We start from the raw sequence: 25781 nt of genomic DNA, 5'->3' as shown, positions 1-25781 counted from the left end.
CGCACATTACGTTGGTAAGAAAGGTACCCATTTGCATACAAAAGAGTAGGTAAAGAGGTAGGATTTAGTTCAATTTACACTTAATTATTTTTCCGTGCGAGTTACACAACAATTTTGTATTTTTGAGATCAATTTATCGATCGAAAGCGATAAAATATCTTTAGTGATAGTTAGAATTAGCCTTTATATTGAATATTCATTTTTATTTATTGACGTGCGTCTATTGTAAGCCAGTGATTTGTCGCAATTTATTTAATGTTTGTGTAGCGAAGGAAAGTATTGCAAGTCATGTTTTGTTTTGAGGGTGATCTCATGTGGCGTGACTCCCACTTGAGACTGAACTTGAGATCAGAGTCCAAACGTGACTGCTCGAGTCGGATACGTGAATTAGCATTTTATGTCTTTCAGATATAATTCTAAGTTGTAAAATGTTTCACGAGGCACGAACAATATTAGGAATACCTACTCAGGAAATACATGCAAAAGGTATTAAATTTTTCCATAATGTATAAGCAATCGGTGTTGATATTTTTGGTCGAATCAGTAGCGCGTGTAAGCTTTTCATGGTATTTTTACCCGTTTTTATTTGTGTATTGTTCATAGGAGAAGTGTCGCTGAAAAATGAGATGTTAAATACAATATAAGCTTTCAAATTAGTCGCCGATAGTGACGTCGCGTTGCAGTGGCGCGATTGTGACTCAATTGACACGAGTCTGAAGGACTTTAGTATACTACATAATACACATTTAAACTGATATTAAGACAGCAGGATATGCCACAGTGGTGCCACTGCAGTGCATACTTGAAGGCGCCTTTAAATAAAATGTATCGTCACAAAAGTGTAATTTATGTTAATGACTTAAGACTATTTATAAGGGTAATACTAATTAGAGAAGTAATGTGACCATCACAATGTTTTAAACTAGGTTATAAATGAACAAACAAACTGCTTGAAATCACTACTATTTATTGATCTAAAATTCTAAATCCAATACAATTATAGAATGTTAAAAATTTCACGACATGCAGCAAATAAAGAATTTAAATTGATTACAGATTATTTTATTTCACACGTGCTTAAACAAATATTTTTTAAAGAAGAAGAAGATAAATCTTCTGGAAATGCGACCTGAAACAGAAAGCACATTTGTGACAGAAGAAAATACTGATTTATGTATACGTCTAGCGCAATAACTCGGTCAGTTCTGTACTTCTGTACCAGAGGTATGGGAGCGGAACGGGATGGTGTTTTTGAATTGAAAAAAGTATATTTTATGTAATGTTACTTAGTTTTTTTTATTTTATTCCAAAACAATAGGGATGGTTCCTGGGAAAAAAGCAAGAGTTTTAATTAGTCCGTCAGTTAGCTTATCAAAAAATACTCGACACCTATTTTTCACTTTTTAAAACTAATGAAAATTGAAAATGTAAAGAGATAAAGCGTACCAAAGTTCTAAAGAAAAGGCCCGTGACGTCAGTGAGTGCGTAAAAGTGCTGCACTTTGTGACGTCGCGCGGAACTTCAACGCACTATAACTTTGTAATTATTTGTTTGATTGACAATTCAAAATATACGTGTCCAATATTTTTTTATATTAAAATTGACGGACTAAAAATCTTTTTTTAGGAAATTAGCCTATTGTTTAGATAAGTAACAAAATACCTAGACATAGAAGAGCCTCACTTCCTGGCACAGGTATATTTTTTACCTAAAAGGAAGTTTGGTCAATATTTTAATTATTGTAAACCTTTTTATATTATTAAATAAATTATTTGTTACGTCACGAAACACTCCCGTGCCGCTCCCATACCTCTGGCATTGACTGAGTTAAGCGCTATAGTATGGGGAATTTAGGTACTACCACAGAATAATAATAAGTACTACCAGGCCTGTTCATCTCCGCGAGTTTACATCGAAAACAAAACACGCACGATTGCCCCCTACAAGAGTACTATTCGACAAGGCCTCACATACGAGCGAACATTGACTCACGCACGCGTATTCTTGTGTATGATGGAAAAAAATAAAGAAAATGGTGTACTAAATACTGTGCAGTATTTAACTGCCTAAATAATAATAAAAACACAGAATGTACTTTTTTAAGTTGCCTCAAGACACTGAGAGGTAAATCAGTAGTTAATATTATTCATGATAATTCATGCTAAATCATGTATTTCCTCCGCCATTTTCTGTAGATTGGCACCTCACGTCACATCATTTTACCGAAGTCAGCCCTATAGCTTCGGCGCAGTACCGATCACTGACGTTTGTCAACAAAACTTCTGACAAACTTGCTTGACTCTTGAGACAAGCTAAATTACACCATATTGTTAATGACATTGAGCATACATTTTTTTAAATACCTTCGCGAAGTAAAACTTCTGTACGTAGTACCACAGAATAATAATAACTAATAATAAGTACTACGTACAGAAGTTTTACTTCGCGAAGGTATTATATTAGCCTGTCTCAAGAGTCAAGCACCATTTTGTTGACAAACGTCAGTGATCGGCACTGCGCCGAAGCTATAGGGCTGACTTCGGTAAAATGATGTGACGTGAGGTGCCAAACTGCGGAAAATGGCGGAGGAAATACATGAATTATCATGAATAATATTAACTACTTATTTACCTCTCAGTGTCTTGAGGCAACTTAAAAAAGTACATTCTGTGTTTTTATTATTATTTAGGCAGTTAAATACTGCACAGTATTTAGTACACCATTTTCTTTATTTTCTTCCATCATACACAAGAATACGCGTGTGTGAGTCAATGTTCGTTCGTATGTGAGGCCTTGTCGAATAGTATCCTGTAGGTGGGCCATCGTGCGTGTTTTGTTTTTGATGTAAACTCGCGGAGATGAACAGGCCTGGTACTACTATAGCCCGGTAACCGAGCACGTAGAATTTCGTCCAATGACCCCAAGCTACCCATCCTTATTGCTCGCGCGTAATTATGTTGCTGTCGCGCTCGCACACTCACTGCGGCCGCCCGTCGTACAGTCGCGACAGCAATTATAATCATACACGCGAGCGATAAGGATGGGTAGGCGAAATTCTACGTGCTCGGCAACCAGACTTATAAGCCAATAAATAACGACAACCGTTTTTGAACTTCACTGGCTGGTTTTAATGTATCCTCATATTTTTCAGTGTAAAAACTTCCACGATTGTGTCATTTCTCAGGGAAAGCGGGAATTTCTTTTCGACTCCGAGTAAATTAATATGCTCGTTTTCAACATCAATCCCTAATTTTTAAGTGACCTCTATGACAACGAAATTTGAAAATGGGCATTAGCTAATAAAATAGTTCGCGCAGCGAGAGTTTAGGCGATATATATGAGCAAAGATTTGTTTTGTTTGGCCGCGCTGACGTGCGTAGTCTAACAAGCGCTTTCTGTCTCGCTTGCACACATTTGGCAAGAGCGAGATAGCTAGTGTATTTCATATTTGAATGTTTAAAGTATGTACATGAAAATATTAGGTCAGTGTCAGAGTATCGTGTTCGCTTCAACTTTCGCTGCGCGACCTAACTTACCAAAAGAACTCCAAAGGCTAAGTTGCACCACCTAACTTTAACGACAACCGGTGTTTTTTGACGTTTATTAAAGTTAAAGTAAGATGGTGCAACCCAGCCTAAGAATATACAACATTTTGCTTACCTTCCTAATAATCCCATTATGTTTCACACATTTCAGTAGCAGTTGTTTTCCAATAGCATTTTGAGCTGTTAGCTTGCTGTCTATGGACCTCCAGATGTTACTGGCCGACTTTAGGACGTCCATGTTGCCGAAGATATAAAAACCTGCCAAAGATAACAAAGTTCAGAAGAAAAATTAACAAAACAAAAATAAATTAAAGGACTTCCTAGCAAAGCTTAACAATATGTTATCTAAATATATGTATATGTAACTCAAAGGTGACTGACTGACTGACTTACGGCCGAATACTGAAACGCCATTTAAATATTTGACGGCTTCTCAAATAGTTAAGCAGCTCCTAAACTTACATTTCGCATACTCAAAACAATATCTGAGCAGTTCTCAATTTTTAAGCACCTCTCAAATTAGGTTGCACTTAAACGCCACTCAAATGAATTTTCGCATACTGAAACGCCATTCAACGCTAAGCATTACTCAAACAACTGTCAAATCGTCTTAAGCAGCTGTTAAATTTGAGAGTGCTTGCCCGGTATCTTAAATCCTATTCTTATACCTAAATCGACCTAAATAGTGGTAAATAATGTGTGTCATCGTTATCATTTCTTTCGAGCCTCGGGGAAATACCTAGATCTAATCGCAGGAACGCCATAAGGCTGAACGCTATTGAGAAATATTATTATAATGACATGCAATTCCGAGCGAGGTTCCGCGTCTCTAAAGAAACGGTGTTGTTTCTGGATTCATAATTTGGAAGCTCTTTGAAACCCCTCACCAAACGCCATACAACCAGTGGACCAAATACTTATTATAACCCTACTGTTCTACGCAACGGGAAGTTATGAACGTGTACTAGGTGATATCTTCCACATCTAACAGCCAACTGTGCATCGTATAGTGCACGAAGTAACAACCAAAATAGCTGTTATGAAATCGCAATACATAAACATGCCTATTTCTGCGGAATAAGGGGACATCGCATAGCAGCATTTCCAAGAGTTGTTGATTTGTCAATTTGATGCTCTGTCAACAATGATAAATGTCAATTGTAGTTACGTTTCGGTCCACGATCGCCACTTAATAGATTTCAACAATAAAAAGTATCATCTTTAAAATTATTTTTTTAATTAAATAAAAATGCAAGCATTAATTTTTTTATATGACAAAACGAGATTTATATATAATAGAAACTAAAAATAAACTGTTCTATGTTAAGTTGATTGAGTATATTTCCATAAAAGACAATACATAACCAAACGATGCTGCGTGTAATGGATAAAAAACGTAAAGTTATCATTTGTGTAAATGAAAACATACTTTTTTTGGTAAATGTTGCCATTATGTAAACATTTGAGAGCTGCTTAGCTGATCACGGCTTCAAATCCGTTGAGTGGCGTTTGAGAATACCATATAAAATTGAAGGATACTTAAATTTAGGAGCCCGTCAGCTGAGTGAAAGATTTGAGTAGCGTTTCAGTATTCGGCCGATAGTGATCTATCAACGCGCAGCCCAAACCACTGGACGGATCGGGTTGCAATTGAAATAAACGCCGTTTTTGTCTCTAGATCACAGCGAATCATTTACACAGAAAGTGACAAAGTGAGGTATGCAGGTAGATGTAATGACGTAGGCATCCGCTAAGAAAGAATTTTATGAAACTTCACCCCTGTGGGTAAAACAGGATCCACGCGTACGAAGTCGCGGGTGGCCGCTAGTTTATTCATAAACCTCAAGTATTTCTTCTGTGGTATACATTGAGTAATTTGATATTTTGCAGCGAAATTAAATACTTTGTTTCGCAGTAAAAGATTTTAGGTTTTTACAGCTAGTAAAGATAAGATTTAATACCAATAAATCCATAAAATACATAGTGGTTAAACGAGATAAGCTTAAGCCACATTTTTATATTGAGTAATTTGATATTTTTCGTCGTCATTATCAGCCTCTAAAATCTTTTGCAGCGAAATTAAATACTTTGTTTCGCAGCAAAAGATTTTAGGTTTTTACAGCTAGTAAAGATAACATTAAATACCAATAAATCCATAAAATACATAGTGGTTAAACGAGATAAGCTTAAGCCACATTTTTATCATGTGTGTATACACGACACGTGAGAAGTAAAATGGTAATTAATTTTATACAAGAATCAAAAGGTCACGGAACATTCTTTCAATCTAATTCCAGAAAACGATCAAACTGATTTCCCATCCTATACCTCAGGGCTCAGACACTTGAGTTAAGCGCTAGCCTATACATAATGAGGGCTATCGTTTTTATACTTAACAGTTGGCACCCCTGGCGATTGACAGGACCTTACTCTACAGTGGCGCCATCTTGATGAGTGCAAATGCGATAGTCCTCCTACCACTTTAGCGCTGACAAGTTGGCGCCACTGTCTTCGCTACTAGCAAGTGACAGGACCTTACTCTACAGTGGCGCTAACTGGTGAGCGCTAAAACGATAGCCCTCATTGTTTTGAAAAGGTATCCATATCCAATATCCATGCGTTTTTGCATGACAGGACACGCCAAAAATTATCTACCTTCTTTAGCTCGTGACAACGCGACGCAAATTCTGTTGGGTGCTGCCAGAAAGCCAATATTGCCCTCTTTGTTACTTCTCACGAGCGACAATATGACTATCCTGTTCTCTTCACCTTGGTAGTTGTCCACTGCGGTTATTTTGACATCGCGCAGTTTGCTGTATTTTTTGCTGAGCTGAAAATAATATGATATGATTGGTTAAATTTTATGAAAAATTAAGATTGCACTAGCGATAACTTATGGCTCGGAAACGTGGCCTCTCACTATGGGCCTTATACAGAAGCTCAAAGTTGCACAGCGTGCTATGGAGAGGGCTATGCTTGGTGTTTCCTTGCGAGATCGAATCAGAAATGAGGAGATCCGTAAACGAACCAAAGTCGCTGACATAGCCCGACGGATTAGCAAGCTGAAGTGGCAATGGGCAGGGCACATAGTACGCAGAACTGACGGCCGATGGGGCAGAAAGGTTCTGGAATGGAGGCCGCGTACCGGAAAACGCAGCGTGGGACGTCCACCTACAAGGTGGACCGACGACATAGTATAGGTAGCAGGGAAGCGCTGGACGCAGGCCGCTACCAATCGATCAACATGGAAAGCATTGGGGGAGGCCTATGTTCAGCAGTGGACGTCCTATGGCTGAAATGATGATGATGATGATGATGAAGATTGCACTTGGCATGGGGCACACTGAAAACCAGCGCCGTGGCCTTGGTCACCGTGGGCCACGGCATATGCTGAGTGGGGTCCCGTTGCAGTGGGCATCTTGTTGGTGAATGGGTGGCATTGCTCAATTTACTCTTGTTTTTATTTTTATTTTTTTTCTTCCATTATTATGTGCCACTGTCATGTCTATGTAACTGCCTGTATTTTTGTGATGTCCATTGTCATAAATGTATCTTTCTTTCTTTCAAATAATAGCGTTCAACCAAACAAACAAACTCTTCAGCTTTATAATATCAGTATGTATATGTATGAGACGTCACTGTGTTAAGTGGATGTGCCCGTACGTAATCGTTGGATAGATAGGCCACGCCCCGTTTGTGTGTAAATCAAGAGTCAAAAGAAAACATATTTGAACTTGCTAAAAATATTTCACGATTGACTTAGACATAAGAAACACGTGTACGTTTTATGAGTTATTTTATAATCTATTAAATAGTTAGTCGTGTAGAGTAATTATTAACGACATATTGTTTTCATAGAAGGTTCGAAGTATTTATCCAGCTCATAGCAAGATATTTTTCGAGGCTTTGAATATTAAAAAGATGATTCCTGTTATTGCTCTATTCTTCTCTCACTTATGACAGAATGAGTAAAAGAGATGGATATAGGGAAAAATAGCAACATTTTGGATAAAGTTTTCAGTCTCCAAGTTTTTCGTATTCGACTCTATCTGACTCTCTCACTACATCTGGGATTACATTATGAGTGAGAGAGATAACCAGCATTAGCTAGTTTTACCTCTTTGAGCAAAGTCACTTGGCCATTATATGTGGAGAGTATGGTGATTTCAGCAGATTTGTACTTCATTCGACGCAAATAGTCCGCGAGGGCCAGGCTCCAGTTAGCTTCTAGTGTGTTCTTGTGACTCCAGCTATCTTCCGTGCCCTGAAAAAGGGTGATACATTATAGAAGATAAGTGTTGGTCTTATGCCCGTTTTCACCATCAATCCCCAATTTTTAAGTGACCTCTATGAAAACAAATTGCCTGTTATGTGTTACCATAGGGTTCACTTAAATATTAAAGATTGATGGTGAAAACGGGCATTAGAAGACCAAATCCACTGGTGACTTTTTATTACCGTGACAGATATATTTTGCTTTCACACTTAAAGAGAAAAAGAGAGACAACGTAGTACCAATTCTTATAATATGGAAAGATATACGGTGTCACGGTGACAAAACTCACCCGTGGCGCGCGCCGTAAAGAACAAATCTTTATTATGCAAAATTGAATAAAAAAGGCATAAATGCATTATGTGTGCAGCACAAAACGCTTCTCAAGAACGAAGTATAATTAAAAAAAGAAGACAAAAGTAATTCATCAAAATTTACGTACATCAGAATCCTCCAAGACGTCATGCGTTAGGAAAAACAAGTTCTTTCCCATGCCTCTAACATCTGGATACTGGACCACACTAGGGTGACTTTCCAGGCTTTCGTATATAGTCGGAACCAGTAGCCCTACGAATTCAGGTCTCATTCTGCGCTGCACGGACAGAGCCCGTGCGTGCACCCTATTGCGTATCATGCGCTCGAAGAGAGATATATCCAAGTTGAAGTCTTTTGCCAGTTCGAAGTGCGATGCGCTTGGTCTCAGTTGCTTGTGGTCACCTGTTGTATGAAATAACAAGTATGAACATGTGTTTTTTTAGCCCATATATGCACAGAGGTACAAAACGATCCAATGGTACAATGTTCTCTTGCGATGCCTAAAAAGAAACTGTAAATTGCCAAATTACATAAATTTGGAACCTAAATAGTTCTGGGATAGGAGGCAAATAGGAGGAGCAGACGGATCACCTGAAAGTGAAGTGATTACCGCCCATAGACACCCGCAGCCCTGAGGGAGTTACAGGTGCGTTGCCGTCAATTAAGGTATAAGTATCAACAGGATTCAGTCACAATTTAGCAACCTGTCACGTTCATCCGGGGCCAGCGTTGATATGTCATCTTCGCTACGTAAATTCAAAAAACAAATTTCTGAATTGTATACTCCGACGGTTAGCTAATAATTTATTGTTTTGCATTCTGTCACTTTGGCAACGTTATTGTTATCCAACATTCGGTGCATGTCGTGGCAACCTTTAATTAAGGCAACACCTTAGCTTAATTTATTTATAAGGAAACTGTGAATGTATGGTGTATGTTTTGTTGGTTGTCCTTAAATAAATAAATAAATAAGTACGCTCTTCTTGAAAGATTTTAGGTTGTATTCGTATAGGTCCGGAAATACCGCAGACGACAATTCATTTCACAGTTTATTTGTGTGGGGCAGGAAGTTATGAACATGGAATAGAATTCATTATTTAATTTTAGTCTCAACTGTAAGAACACGACCCTCTCTTATTCACCAGAGGCAAATGGAGGTTTTGGCCCACTATACATTATACATGCTCTGTCTAGACGGTTTGAGGATACAAACAATATAAAATAACACTCCTTCTGACGCAGTCGGGCACAAAGTACTAAAGTCTTATATTAAGTCTGTCAAAAAGACAAAATATTTATTAGACGGACGTCTTGACGAACTCACAGATCGTAGTTACTTTGGACACTTAGGACTTTTTTAAATTAATAAATAGTATGTACCTACAGTCTAGTCGTCAGGAGGGCCTTTCGCCCCTTTACCTTTATGATATGAGGGGTGAAACTTACGGGGCGAACGGGTCAGAGACCGAGTTCCACCCTGCCTTATTCATTTCTGTAATCGTTCGTTCGTTTCAGCCGAAAGACATCTACTGCTGGACAAAGGCCTCCCCAAGGATTTCCACAAAGACCGGTCCTGCGCCGCTCGCATCCAGGCACTTCCCGCGACCTTCACCAGATCGTCGGTCCACCTAGTGGGAGGCCTGCCCACGCTACGTCTTCCGGCTCGCATTAGCATTTCTGTAATACATTTTTACTTTTATGTCCATATGTATGAGTCACCTGACAAAGACATTTTTTTTGTTATAGTTGGTGTGCTTTACTATACAAAAACATCTTGTTTTTACCCGGCTGCGCTAGAAGGATGGTTGTACGTCAATACCGGTCACAGTTTTTTGACATCACGGTCTTCGTACTTTGAACCAACAAAGGATCTTGATACCTTCTATGACGGTGGATGAAGTCATTTATATCTTTGACAATAAACGGTAAAAAACATAACATTACAAAGTTCTCTGCAGTATAAAAACAAAGTCAAAGAAAAACAACGGATTTCTTGTTTTGGATTTTGAACTGTTTATTACGCCCGTATCACAGTGCGGGTGGATGCACAGGGTGACACACGGACCAATCACAGAGCTCTATTCAACGCTGTGCGTTCGATTTGCTGCTTCACTAAGCAAGCATCGTTTCTAAATACGGGCGTCTAGCTAGAAGAAGATGGACAAAGTCAATAAATAATACATGCTATATTTTTATTCAAGAATATTTACTCTGCAACCAGTTACTTCGATTTTATTTCAGCGATTATTAGCAACTTTCAACTTCGTCTGAAGAATTGGCCGAAACCACAAGTTGGATGGAACTTGTGTTATGTGGAGTTATTTTAGTGAAATTGTTTGAATGTCAAATAAGTTTGCGACCTGATGACGTCATAGTCCCCTTTGCCGTACAAAATCTATGTAAAACCAAGTTCAGACAGCTCTTATGAGCTATTATTATTATAAATAATCATTATCATTATTTTTATAAATAACGTGAAATGACTAAGAGTGTCCAACTGTGTCTATTTCAAGACAAATACTAACTATCATTAACTTGTTCTAGTTCTTTTTTTTAAGATTATTAGTACATAAGTACTAATTACTAATAATCCCGTTAGCTAGGCTCCTCGTACTAAGCTAAATTTATGCTTGTATCACGAGTGAGCTTACCACAATAGTCCAGCTAGTCTAAAGGTGGTCATTCACGAGTCGGCCAGTCCGACCCCTTCACCGTTCGGCTATCGTAGATTTTTGTTCTTTTACTGTTGTGTTACTTACCGATGAGTATGAGGTGCTCGCAGTGATCGGTCAACGAGGCTACTATATGTGCCTCTAACACTTCGGCGGCTTCTTCCACGATTACTGTAAACAAACATTTCATTTTTAATTTTTATATGACCCATAAAAGTTGGGCGAGCTGATCGATTTCAAAAGGATTAAATTAGGTAACTTATTACCTTATTATTAGTATTTCTTAAAACATTATTGTTTATTACCCACGCACTTAATAGCAAACTCCCAATATCTTGAGAAGTTTTTACTCAAACCGAGTAATTCTTTCATCTTATGGAGTAATTCCTTAAGCGTTTTTAATTAATTTTTCGCCGCGAGCTGGTAGCGAGGCGAGGCGTTTACTTTACGGTGCAGATAAGTGTACGTTTCAGTACGGAGTTTCATACAAAGAATACTGACCGCCTCTACTTACTACGTATCTACTTAGACACGGTTACGACTTACAATCCATATAAGTGTGCAGTGTGTTTAGTCCTTTAATTATGATAAACTAAAGCTCCAGATAATAGGGATGATGACTGGGTAATGAAATCGAAATTCTATTTAGTCCGTCAGACAGATAATTAGAAAATATTAGACTCATATTTTTTATTTTTTTCCATAGTCGAATAATTACAGTATTATATTGAGTAAAAATTCTACTCAAGCGTGACGTATCGCGCCATTTCAACTCGATGTAGCACTGTTATTATTTAATAATGAAATAAAATAAAAATATGAGTCCAATATTTTCTAATTATCTGTCTGACGGACAAATAATTGAAATTTTGTCATCTATAGTCTGGTCCGGGAGCAAATAGAATTTTGTCCAATGACCCCTAGCTACCCATCCTTATCGCTCGCGCGTAATTATGTTGCTGTCGCGCTCGCACACTCACTGCGGGCGCCCGTCCCACAGTCGCGACAGCAATATAATTACGCGCGAGCAATAAGGATGGGTAGCTTGGGGTCATTGGGCAAAATTCTACGTGCTCCCGGTACAGACTATAGCCTATTTAGAATCTAGATTATAGTTACCTATAGGCGACTTCAAGGATCTCAAGAGGTCGTGCCGCCTGGCTGCAGTGGTGGTGGTGACTCCCACCACGCGCACAGTTCTAAGGACCTCGGCGTCAATCAGGGTTGCCACTTCATTCAATTCCGAGCTGCATTTCTCGTGTTGTTCCTGTAGAAAATCGTGGACATTACACTCTAAAAGTACGGCCAACGAGAAGCGACACCAAATGTAAACAAACCCAATGTCATGGTCATTTGGAATAGCAGGGGTGCATAACTTTTTAATAGTTAGATTACATATTTTTGTAGACAATATAGTTTTAAAAAATATCTGTCAAACCATAAATATAGATGTTATATCGAATTTTGTTTTTGTTATAATTTGAATTATTGTATAATGTAGATTGAAATTAAATAACAAGAATAATAATAAAATTTCTGCCTCACAATGTGCCCTGTGTATGGCAACAGGCCTACCCCTTTTTCATAGACTTAAATAATAAAATAAGAACCGACAAGTAACAGATTCGCCCTCGTGAATTGCAACAACTATGTATACTAAAATGGATGTCCGAATATTGACAAACAAACCGGTCTAACTTTGACATATTTTGGCGGGAGAACGAGACATTACGACAAATACACAAGATGGGAAGAGAGAATAGATTGTCAATTCGGCACTGGAGGGTGACATTGAAATATTATGACGTAACAGAGCATATAAATCCGAAGATCTGAAGTCACGCTGACGTTTGACCGTCACAAAAACACGCTCCTGTGCCACTCATAGAGATGTGCCGAGTCAGACTGACTCGAGTACTCGAGACTCGAATACCTAGCAGGTACTCACGTACTCGAGTCTGTAAAATTCTGTATTCAGATCCACAAAACTCGAATACAGATTTCGAGTACTCACGGTATTCGAATACTAAGTCGTGTACTTTAATAGCAACCTTCGACTGTACGCCGTGCTTACAGTCGAATATTGTATGCCCAATTGCCCATTCCACTTTAAAGAGCATTGTGTGTGTCGGTTATCAGTTAAATCTATCTATACTTATAATAAATCTGTAGAGAGGTCAATTCTGTACATGAAATATATTTTCAAAATAACTATCAGGGGGTGATTAGTGATCGATACTGATGCCAAAAATGCAATCAGTAAAATTTTTGTCTGTCTGTCTGTATGTTCCTTATAGAAACAAAAACTACTCGACGGATTTTAACGAAACTTGGTACAATTATTCTTCATACTCTTGGGCAGGTTATAGTATACTTAGGAATTCCCACGGGAACGGGAATTAGCGGGAAAATCCTTTTGTATGAAAAATCTAAACCACTTAAGTTAGACGCTTGAAATTTGGCATGCAGGTACCTTAGTAAACTTAAAGCTTAGTTACAACAGGATATTGCAAAATTCCCACGGGAACGGGAGTTAGCGGGAAAAAACATTTGTATGAAAAAAATCTTAACCGCGTAAGATAGATGAAGGGGGTAAAACGGGATCCACGCGTACGAAGTCGCGGGCGGCCGCTAGTTGTGGAATAAGTGTTAAGTTTTAGTATTTTTTTAACCACTGACTTTGTGATAGGATGGGTCCGAAGAAAAAATCCGAAGTATGCAACTTTTACATATACTTCCCTATCGTTTATACATGATTTGTGATGAAATATTAGAAATTGTCGTCAAAAGCAAACTACAAAGTTCAATTCAAAAAGTACTCGAGTCCACTGAAGTATTCGAATACTCGTACCAGTACTCGAATACTTGTCCGAGTCTTCCGACTCGAGTCCTAACTCGATTCTTTTTTTAACGAATACCAAAAAATTAGAATACCAAAAATAGCCGACTCGGCACATTACTAGGGCCACGCCTTAGGTACCGAATTCAGTCCAATAATAAATAATAAATCTACTTACCAGTAAGTTATTAATTCTTTTCAATAGGCGATTTTTGATACACCTCGCTATTTTGTAATAAAAGCACCATCTTTGATCCTGTGTTAAGTCTTTCAGGTCTGCAACTTTTTCGGGGTTTTCAAGCTTGTCAGTTTCTGCCAGTGTCTTCATGTATTTCTGGAAGTAGTTGAGTTAATTTATAGGTCGCGCAACGAGAGTTGAGGCCATCAACACAAACAAACATTTGTATTTGGACAAGTGCTTTCTGTCTCGCTTGCATTTAACAAGAGTGTGGTGGCTAGTGTATTCGATATTTAAACTTGAATGTTTAATGTGTTCTTTATGTTCTGTATTCAAACACGTCTCAACTTTCGTTGAGCGATCTATAAAATATATTGGCAATCCAAAGTAGATTATATCATAAGTATTTATTTGAACTATAGGTTGAATATGACTTGGAACAATTTGTTCGTTCGCTTCAGCCAAATGACGTCCACTGCTGGCACAAAACACCTGGATGAGGGCAGCGGTGGTAGTGGAAATCCTTGGGAGAGGTCTTTATCCAGCAGTGGACGTCATTTGGAACAAATACAAAACAAAAATTAACGCAGAGTTTGAGTAGTTTTCAGTGACTTACTTTGAAACAACTCAGCCTTTTCCTCATTCTGTTTATGTTCGATTGTATCTTTCTTTCAGCACTGTCACTTTTGTTTATCATAGTGGCTGTTAGATCTTGCACAAATTTTTTATTGTCCGCTAATACATCCATTTCATCTATAGCCTCCTGTTCCGAAAAACACCCCTCTACTTCAATATCGTCTTCCTCATCCTTCTTTTTACATTCCACCTTTTTATCTTGCTCATCATCCTCCCCATCATCTACCATATCCTCCTCTGTGAGATCGTCAAATAACCAACTCAATACTGGATCTTCATACGGATCCAAAAGCTCTAATTTATATCTTTTATCATCAATGTACAGGTATCGTCTAATAGTGTTGTAACTCAATATGCTTTTTTCACACAACTCAATCTTACTTTGCAAATTTGTCATCTTGTTAAATATTTTTTCCAATTCAGATCTTTTGCTACCGTAAAGGTGCGAATATTTCGATTTTAATTTCCCCCTCAAGTTGTATAGACTGTATGGTTCGAGATTCTTATTCTTACTTTGGCTGCCAAGTCTGACAATGCTGTTTGTGATACCCAGTAAAATACCTTCGAGGAATTGATCTAGGGCGTGATTGGTGTAGCATATGATGAGCATCGGCGTGCCTACAAGGGACATATTTCTGAGAAGCGTTGAAGCAATTTTGACCCCTATGAATGTTTTGCCTGTACCTGGGGGCCCTTGAATCACTGCGAATTCTCTGGTTAGGGCAAATTTGTAGGCTTCCATTTGCGAGTCGTCTAGGGCAAAGGCTTTGCTTGGCGGCCATTGGTCTGTATCTAAGACTGGGAATGATAGTGCTTCTGATTTAGGATCTATAATGCTGTATGTGGTGTCAGATGATAAGTAAGCTGGTGGTTTGGTTTCAGTCTGTAAATAAAAAAGTTATTTTTAATTAGATACACATTTAATGCTTATAATTTTCACCTAATGCTCAATGTAAAAGTGTGAAAATCACACTTTTAGGGCCTCCGCTAAAACTCACGCGGATGGAATACAGACCGTATGGAAAAATATTATGAACCTTATGCGCAGGTTGGCCAACTTGGCACACGCGAGGCGGACGTTAATTTTCATGCAATAATAGGCGGGTAGACGCAAACTGTGTGTGGTTTTATTTACCTGAACATCTACAATATATCGTTTCATGGGCAGATCGTCGAAACTCTGTAGCACCTTCAGCACTCTATGGTAAGGCTCAAAAAATACTTCACTCTCCACCATCAGGTACTGTTTAAGTAGTGCCCTCTTCGAAAGTGGCTCTTGAAATGAGGCGGCTACCTGTAATGAATTTATATATTTAAACATGTGATGGTTGTATTCGTTTATTAATCTAAAGTTCTAACTTATAACAATCATCAGCACAGAAGAAGAGGTGTGGGACACGGAAGATATTAATTATTCGCGAAAACGACGCGTAGTCGGCGCGTGATAGCCTGCGACTGGCCGACCGCGGGGCGCGCGCGGGCGGCGTGGAGAGCCGAGCGAGTACGAAGTGCCGCGGAATACCACGATGTCCTAGAGCTCGCGCGGTTGTAGCGCGATTATTCGACTTCGTTTCGCCTTACATCCTCCCCCTCTAACCCAGGCGTTGCGTCCCCGAAGCCGGGTTAGCCTTACGAGGTCTTCCTCTCTTACGTTTCTCCTGAACGGGAGCTTGGATGGGGCCAACGAACGGTGTCAACAACGAAACGTGATACCTGCCTAGCGAGACGCCGTCACTTATGCGCTCCAAAGCGTATGTCGTACTACCGATCACCTCCTGAATACGGTACGGTCCGTCGCGACGAGGGATGAACTTCCGGGTCTGCCCTTTGCTCGTATCATTAAGACCCTGGGTCTTAAGCAGTACGAGATCCCCTACCTTGTAGTCCGGCGCGGGGCGACGACCCTCATCGGCGTACTTCTTCTGGACTTCCTCGTGCACATCCCGTGCATCGAGCAGCACGGCTGAAAGCTTCTTGAGGAACGGAGTAATTGACAAGACCACGTTGTCGTTCTCGACGATAGCCCGCATGTCAGACAATACATCGGCGGGCGCGCGCATCTCGCGCCCGAAGTTAAGATAAGCGGGGGACTGCCCCGTGCTTGCAGTGAACGCGGAGTTCATGGCAAAACGAATAGCGGGAAGGTGACTATCCCAGGAATCGTGTTCCTTGCCAACCAGAATCGCAAGCTGCGATTTAAGATCGCGGTTCTTCCGCTCGACAGGGTTGGACTCCGGATGGTAGAATGACGTCAGGGCCTGCTTGATGCCCATGACGTGGCACGTCTGCTGCATCACTTCGCTCACAAACTGTACGCCGTTATCACTGATGAGCCTTCTGGGCGTCCCATAACGTAGATACACCTCGTTCACCAGTGTTTTGGCGCACTCTTCGCTAGTGGCGGATGAAAGGGCGAATAACTCAACCCATCTAGTACATGTGTCCTCCACTATGAGGATCCATTTATTGCTGGAAGGCGTCTCCGGTAGTGGCCCAAACAGGTCTACCGCGAGCACCTCGAAGCGGCGTGACATAGCTGGAACTTGTAGTAGGCCGGCGGGTTTTCGCGTGTCTACCTTATATCGTTGACACGCGGCACAATTTTTGATGTACTGAGCCACGTAAGTCCTCATCCCGGGCCAGTAATATTTACCTGCGAGACGCTGCAAAGTTCGTTCTACACCGAAATGGCCGGCTGTAGGAGCGTCATGATACTCGGCTAGCACGTCCTTACGCTCCTGTTCCGGTACCACCAAACTGGCGTCATCGTCATCTTCGTTGTCGGGACCATAACGGTACAACACGCCGTCAACCAATACGTACCCTTTATCTGCCCAGGGCCTCCCCCTAAAGGGATCGTCGGATTCCAGCGCCTCGACGATCTTACAAATCTCCGGGTCCTTCAACTGGCCGTCTCTGACGTCCCTAGGGCTGCGTGTGGGTAGGTCAACCACGGCGAGGCACAAATCGCACTCGGTCCCTTCACTTCCTTCCATCGCGCATGAAGGACGTGACAGTGTATCTGCAATCACGTTTGCCTTACCGGGTGTGTACTCAATCTTCAGGTTATATTCCTGGAGACTGAGCGCCCACCTGGCCAGGCGGCCGCTTGGCGATTTCAAACTCATGAGCCACCTGAGCGGCTGATGGTCGGACTTAACTGTCACGTCGGCGCCGTCAATATACCCTCTAAACTTCGACACCGCCCATACCACGGCGAGTGCCTCTCTCTCTGTCGTATTATAATTCTTCTCAGCGGCCGTGAGGAGGCGACTGGCGTACTCGACGGGTCGCTCATCGGTCCCCTCCCCCTGGAGCAGAGCCGCCCCAAGCGCGTAGCCGCTGCTGTCGGTCCTAAGGACAAATGGTTTCGTGCCGTTAGCCTGACGGAGAATAGGAGCCGAAACCAAGAGGGACTTGATAGTCTCGAAAGCGCTCTGCTGCTCGGGGCCCCACTCCCAGGTGCTCCCTTTCTTCAGCAGAGAAGTCAGCGGTCTACTCACCTCGGCATAACACGGTATGAAGCGCCTGAACCAGCTCGAGGTTTGCAGGAAACACTTCAGGTGTTTTACGTTCTGAGGGGGCGGCATGCTGGTTATAGCAGACGTCTTGTCTGGGTCCATGCGAATGCCACCTGGTACGATGACATGGCCGAGAAACTTCACGGCATCTCGGGCGAAGTGGCTCTTTTCGCGGTTCACCCGCAGGTTGAACATAGCAAGGCGGTCAAACACGGCTTCCAGGTCTGCGAGGTGTCTATCAAAGGACCCTTCAGACAGAATCAACAAATCGTCTAGATACGCGAGTAGGGTTATACCCGGTAAGTTTGACTTGAACCGGTCGATCAATCTCTGAAAAGTTGCTCCAGAATTTCGGAGACCCATGGGCATGCGCTTGAATCTGAAGGTGCCCAGCGGTGTCGTGAACGAGGTAAGGTCCCTATGATCAGGGTCAACGCTCACCTGGAAATATCCGGATCTTAAATCTAAGGTAGTCATGTACTTGGAGGTCTTCGCCGCGTGGAGCACGTCTTCGATCCTGGGAAGTGGGTATCGGTCAGGCTCCGTGACCGCGTTTAGCTTGCGATAGTCAACGCAAAGCCTGTAGCTCCCATCCTTCTTCTTCACCAGGACGACGTTGGAGGCCCACGGTGACTCGCATTCCTCGATGACGTCGGCGCTGAGCAGCTTTTGCAGCTCCTTCTCCAAAGCTTCTTTCTTGGACGGCGACAACCTGTAGGGTGGCGAGGCAAGGGGTTCCTGATTATCTCTTACCTTGATTTTATGGCAGGCGAAGTCCGTGGGAGGCCCATCCGCAGTAGGGAATGCAGAATCGGTTCTGGTTTGAGGAACCGGGTTTTTCGGGTCTGGTGGTCATAAGAACCGGGAGCCCCGGTTTTTTCGGTTCTTTCGGTTCCAAAAAAACAATATTTTGATTATGTTTTTTTTATTGAAATAACATTTCTTTGAATAGACTAGGAATAATCAACAAACATGATTTACAATATCTTTCTATTTTTACTAAATTCTACTCCCAAAAATAAAAAAAAGTGAAATAATTAGTTTTCAATTGAGGTACCTACCACAATCAGTCTTTTTCATCCAACTTATCGATATATTTGACTATTTATATATTGACTGTCAGATGCAAAGCAAATAAAGGAGAAGGAGTGTTGCCAACTCTCACACAAAAATATCATCATCATCATCATTTAATTTTAAACCATAGGATAGGACGTCCACTGCTGAACATAAACCTCCCCCAATGCTTTCCATGTTGATCGATTGGTAGCGGCCTGCGTCCAGCGCTTCCCTGCTACCTTTATGATGTCGTCGGTCCACCTTGTGGGTGGACGTTCCACGCTGCGTTTTCCGGTACGCGGCCTCCATTCCAGGACCTTCCTGCCCCATCGGCCGTCAGTTCTGCGTCCGCGTCGGGCTATGTCCGCTGAATCCGCTGACATAGAAATGAGGAGATCCGTAAATGAACTAAAGTCGCTACTTTAGTTCATTTACGGATCTCCTCATTTCTGATTCGATCTCGTAAAGAAACACCGAGCATAGCCCTCTCCATAGCACGCTGTGCAACTTTGAGCTTCTGTATAAGGCCTATAGTGAGAGGCCACGTTTCCGAGCCATAAGTCATCACTGGTAACACACATTGGTTGTAGACTTTCGTCCTCAGGCACTGAGGTATTTTGGATGAAAAGATGTTGCGTAGTTTCCCGAACGCTGCCTAGCCGAGTTGGATTCGACGATTGACTCCCTTTTCGAAATTGGACCTACCTAGCTGGATCGTCAACAATCTCGAGGATTGAGCTCCCAACCGAAACTGGGTAGGGCGCAACATGGACATTGGACATAAGCTTTGTTTTGTCCATATTCATCCTCAGGCCTACCTGTTAGGAAACTTGATTAAGGTCTTTGAGCATTGTGCCAAGATCTTACAACGATTCTGCCATGACCACAATCAGTATCGTGGGCAAACCGAAGGTGAGTGATGTACTCGCCATTAATGTTTATGCCGATTCCTTTTCATTCAAGGAGTTTGAAAGCGTCTTCCAATGCAGTGGTGAACAGTTTAGGAGATATAACATCTCCCTGCCTAACGCCTCACTGCAGAGGAATCGTCCTCGTGCTCTGCTCCTGTACTCGGACCGACATGGTGGCGTTTTTGTACAAGCACTTCAGCACCTCGATATACCGCTAGTCAATACGGCACCGCTGAAGAGACTGTAAGCACTGCCCAAGACCCGAACGAATCGAAGACCTTCTCATAGTCATAGTCGAACGCCAAGCATAGTGGCAAGTTATACTCGTCAATCTTCTGTATAACCTGTCGCAGCGTAAGCGCAAACAAAAATATGCCAGTGATTTAAATTTTTTTTAAGAAAAATGCTTAAAATATTTACATATCTCATAAAAAAAAACAAAATACAAAACCAATAAGTAGGTAATCTTTATTAGTAGCTAATCTGATATCTTTAGGTTCTCTATACGTTCGCAATGTTCTTGTTACGACTCATGCCTAATACCTATAACAGATTTTTAGATAACTATGCAAAACCCGAAAGTACCGAAAGAACCGGGTTTTGAATTTTTAAAACCCGGTTCTTAAGCTGTCGAAAAAACCCGGGTTTTCCCGGTTCTTTCGGTTCCGGGATTACCCGGGTACAAACCCTAATCCGCAGCAAACTGAGTCGCTCTGCTATGCAGAAATGCGTTGAGCGCGTTCCTGTGCTCTGGCGGTAACTTCGTGCCCTCATCATCGCGCAAGGAGACGTCGGAGATATCGGCCTGCATCAGCTCTGTGCTATTCAAACTAAAAGATTGCACGAGAGGAAAAATCTGTTCAGGACTATCAGCAAAGAACCATGACTCCTGTGCCAGGTCCAGTGTGACCCCAGCCTTAGCAATAAAATCACGACCCAACAACGTTCGAGTATTTTCACCTGGGAACACTACGAACTCGGTGTCAACCTGCCGTCCCTCTAAAATCACGGGTACCGTCGCCGTGAGAACCGTTTTCACCTGGCGGGAACCGACCGCGAGTCCTATGGTTCGCTCCGCCTCGTGAAACTGAACACCAACCGACCTCAAAATAGAGTACAACAAGGAACCAGCAACGCAGCACGTAGCCCCCGTGTCGAGTATGGCGACACCTACCCTATTCGCGATAGTGACCGATACCATAGCGTGTGACGGCGTCGTCGCGTGAGTTTCGCGTGAGACGTTCTCACCGTTCACTATATTAAAATCGGATCGCGCCGCGGGTGGCTGTTTTCCGCTACAATTCTCGCATTTCGACTTAACAACACCGGGTTGGCCGCATCCGTAACAACGCAAATTACTAGCCCCAATACTGGTACTTTTACCCTCAGAAACCGTGCTAGTCGGTTGTTGTTTATTATTTTTACTCTGAAAATTACGACAATCTGCTAAAACGTGACCGTAAAATTTACAAAACGAACATCGAACGCGCTTATCACGTTTCAAATTCTCGTTCGAGTTTAAAGTGAGTTGCGGTGCGACGGTACCGCACGAACTCGTGGTAACCATGGTAACGCTGCGATCGCGCTCGCTCGACTCAAGTTCATGACCCCGGTCGCGCGGCGCGGCGTGCGATGATCGTGACAAGTTTTGACTTGCCGATTTCGTCGTAGAAATCGGGTTCGCGGCTAGGGTTGCCAGGTCCAAAAACACAAAAGCCGGACTATGTGCTTCATTTGGCCGGACATTTTACCCTAAAAGCCGGACATGCATGCAATTAGTGAGCTCACGAGTGAGTACTATCATCATCGGTTGCCTAACGTCCTGATGCGTGCGTGCCTTATTCTGTGGCTCGACTTTCGCCTGGCGCGGCAGCCAAATAAAAAGCCTAACAAAAGCCGGACAGGCCGGACATCGGTTATTTTGGTCGGACACGCAATCAAAAAGCCTAACTATGTCCGGCTTTATCCGGACGCCTGGCAACCCTATTCGCGGCGTACGTACTGAGATTTAATTCGACAATAGAATCTTCTATGGCCCTTACCTTTTCTATCACAATATCAATATCGTTAACAACATCTCTAGGTAATCGCTTTCTCACACGTCGATGTAAAAGGCCGTAAATTAGATCTAATTGCATACACATCGGCACTGCGTATGGTAATTTAGCAAACATAGACCGCACTTTACACACAAACACTTCTGCACGTTCAGAGTCTTTCTGTTGCGTGTTGACGATCTCACGTAGTATTTTGTATGGCGGCTGCTGCATCCCGTACATGGCGCGAAGGCGCGCCACGGCGTCCGGCCAGGTGTGCACGCTGGCGCGCGCGCCGCGCCACCACACGGCCGCGTCGCCCTCCAGCAGTATGGGCAGGCCGCGCAGCGCGTGCTCGTCGCTGACGCCCGCGCACTCCTTGTACACCTGCACCGCGTCGATGAACGCTTCCAGTACCTCCGCGTCGCGCGACCTCCCGTCAAAACGTGCAGTGCACTTGGCGAAGTTGCCGGTGACCGCGGACGAGTAGGCGCTAGGCGGACGGATGTCGGGCGTTGGCGTCGATGTCGGTGGGTTCCTGGAGCAGTCGCTGAAAGCCCTCAGGGTTTCCACTAGGGTTCTGTTGGTTTCCGCTTGCATTCTGACGAAGGACTCCATGAAACCGGCTAACACGGTCTCCGTGGTCGCACTCGTAGAAGCGCCGCCGGCGCCACCAGGCGCTCCGGCGGGGACGGGGGCGGGGGCGCTCATGGCGCGCGGCTCCGCCTGGTCGTAGTATTCAGGCTCACTCGCGTCGTCGCTCATAACATCTTCAGTCGGTAGTACTTTCGCGTTCCGTAGTTCCATCGGCATGGTAACAGTTCGTCACGTAACTTATGTTGTTTTCACGTATTGAAACATAGGTTAAAGGTAAGTCTATCGCGGCACTCGCGACGAAACTTCTCGAAAATCTCAAGGTGAATTCGAAGCCACGAGTTGGGCAGCCACTGTGATGGTTGTATTCGTTTATTAATCTAAAGTTCTAACTTATAACAATCATCAGCACAGAAGAAGAGGTGTGGGACACGGAAGATATTAATTATTCGCGAAAACGACGCGTAGTCGGCGCGTGATAGCCTGCGACTGGCCGACCGCGGGGCGCGCGCGGGCGGCGTGGAGAGCCGAGCGAGTACGAAGTGCCGCGGAATACCACGATGTCCTAGAGCTCGCGCGGTTGTAGCGCGATTATTCGACTTCGTTTCGCCTTACAAACATTAAAAATTACCTTTTTCAGATACATTATAACAGTACATTAAGTCTTTATTGGCAGTCTTCTAAAGCAGTGTTTTTCAACCTGTGGGTCGCGACCCCCCGGGGGTCGCCAAGCCTCTATAGGGGGGGTCGCGAGGGGTCGTAAAAACTACCTCAGTAAAAAATAGTAAAAGAAATCTATTCTAAAACATACTTCAATCTCCTTACATAGTGTAAAAATCTAAGTTATTTAAGCAAAATCTCATGGAAGTTCATAATTATAAGTCTACAAAAATTTACATTTTTGTGGTGTACTTACATATCCATCCTTAAGCAACTCTAAGCTGGAGTCCAGTACAGTAGCGCACATAATTGTCTCAAAGTTATCACATGTAAAGATGAGTAACGAGCCAAACATCAATTGCTTATTGTATGAATATTTCTTCTTGTCAACGTTTCCGTTATCCAAACGTTCTTTCCACGCTAAGTCAACTAGGTGGCCCACTTTGTTGTTACTGACATATGTACGGAGGACTCGCACTTTAGGGTATACTCTACAATGTAGAAAAATATAATTATGATAACAAATACAATTTACAAAATATTATTATTAATGTATTGTGTTTTATCTGTTCTTAGATTAAGATAAAATATATCTTGTTTAGGTGGAAAATGCCTGAGTTCTTTCCCATTACTAACTACATATTTGAACAAAAATAAAGATCTAATAAAGATCTAAAAACATTATACAATCATTAAGTATAAAGTACCATAAAAAGTTACCTGATATTTTCAAATCTTCTTTTAGTGGGATTTTCCAAGTATTTACCTGCAGAAATGCACATTTTAATTATGTCAAAAATAAAATAAAACAGTAAAAATATAAGAAAAAACACTTTACTAACATATTCCATCTCTTAAAGGCCCAAAGCAGTCTTCGCGTAGTAATTTGAACTGTAAATCCAGGTAATGTTTAACGCTAGGGTATGCTCCGTTGATAATGTTCGGCTTGATTTCAATTTTGGAATTCTCACACAAATCCTCTGTACTCGGGAACACGGAGAGGTTTTTGTAGCTTGTAGGATCTTTATCTTCATTTTCCATTGTTTGCTTTGTTGGTTGATCCTCTTCTGTTTTCTCCTGTAATAAAATAAAAAGCCGTGGGTACATAAACATAAAAAAATTGTAGGTAGGTAATTAAATAAAAATGTTATTAAAATTAAAGCGATTTAGAAATTTCATACTGATAAAACAAAATCAAAAATTTGTTTATTTGTGTATACTACTTATTCTTGGTTCTTCTGAAAACACTAACTACCTACTTAATACTTCATGGCTAATACATAAGCATAATCTTTACAACACTACAAAAACCAATAACATTGTATGTATTTTAATTTTTTTGTACTGTTTACTCAAATTAATAAAACAATACCTATGTAAGAACTATTAGTGAAAACTCTTTTGGCAAATGTGAAGTCTATTGATAACTCTTATGTATGTGTGATAAAGAATGCTGTTTGTTTTCATTACAATAAAATAAAAAACATACCTCACTAGTTAAGTCCAATATTTTGGATAGCAACTGATGGATTCTAACAAAAAAATCTTCACTGAATGTCTCCGTATGCTCTTCTTTCACTCCAAGAGCACTGCTCTCAGTGACGTCCAGTAACTCACACAATTGATTTAAAAATTCTGGGGTATTCTCACCATATTTCACAATACCCTCACATAAAGACACAACATTATTGTAAAATGTATTCACGTCATCCCACAGCTGGAAGTTCATCTTTTTCTCACTTATTCTAACTTGAGGTAGATTAATCAGGTACTCTTTTAATAAATTAAGAAACGAAGACGTTTCAAATTTAGTCTTCAGCTGTGTAGCTATTTTGGATTTCTCGCCAGGCTCTAGAGTGTTGTAAATCTGAGCTAACACTTTCACTATCAGCACAATAAAGTCTCCTTTTAGGTCGCCATCAAAAAGATTCCAGAATCCTGGTCTGTGTGCTACTTCCAGTGTCAACAAAGGCGGCTGTAGTAACGAAATGTCTAGCAGTCGTTTGAAGCCTATAGGCTTTTTCTCAGTGTGTGTGGGGTTTTCAGGCTGAGGTTTCGTCTCTGGTGCATCTTCGTCTGCAAGCGAATCCGTTGCAGCATTGCTTGACCTAGTTCCCTCAATCAAAGTACCATCAAACCAATCTATGCGTAGCGTACTTTGCTTTGGTTCACTCATGGTGTTCACTTCGCACAGTTGTCGTTATTTTAAAGGCTCTTTTGTATTATTTTTGGACAAATGAAGCAATAAAAACAGTAAACCATTGGAAAGAAAAGAGCCAACTGTTTATAAATATTTTACTTTGTGTTTCACACCATACACAGTTTGTTGACCTAAATTTTGACTGGGGGGCTGGGGGGCGGGGGCGTCATAGAGTACGGGGGCGTTTGGCGGAAAATAGCGCTAACTAGCGCTAGCAAGTTATAGTAAAATGGCGTCCTTTTATGTTCTAGTAAGCATTGAGAAAAAGTAATATATAGATGACCCACGCTGAACTGTCCCACCAAACTCAATGACAGGGGGGCGCTACCATCGTTCAACTAT

The 25781-nt window shown here is 41.7% G+C and overlaps 1 protein-coding gene across 1 annotated transcript; it reads right to left on the bottom strand.

Moving 5' to 3' along the window:
- Nucleotides 1-303: 303 nt before the first annotated feature.
- LOC135075709 (NFX1-type zinc finger-containing protein 1-like) lies at nt 304-25588 on the bottom strand. Its single transcript, XM_063970163.1, has 14 exons — nt 24729-25588; nt 24082-24316; nt 23960-24005; nt 23496-23730; nt 15594-15752; nt 14439-15341; nt 13823-13978; nt 11925-12072; nt 10893-10976; nt 8261-8535; nt 7663-7809; nt 6201-6375; nt 3661-3803; nt 304-1129 (listed from the first exon to the last, which is right to left on the bottom strand). Exons 1-14 carry the CDS (start codon nt 25413-25415, stop codon nt 1058-1060), a joined length of 3465 nt encoding a protein of 1154 aa, XP_063826233.1. The 5' UTR covers nt 25416-25588; the 3' UTR covers nt 304-1057.
- Nucleotides 25589-25781: the final 193 nt, after the last annotated feature.

This window comes from Ostrinia nubilalis, chromosome 10 (assembly GCF_963855985.1).
Source record: "Ostrinia nubilalis chromosome 10, ilOstNubi1.1, whole genome shotgun sequence".
Lineage (NCBI taxonomy): Eukaryota > Metazoa > Arthropoda > Insecta > Lepidoptera > Crambidae > Ostrinia > Ostrinia nubilalis.
This window is presented reverse-complemented; position numbering and strand designations above follow the sequence as displayed.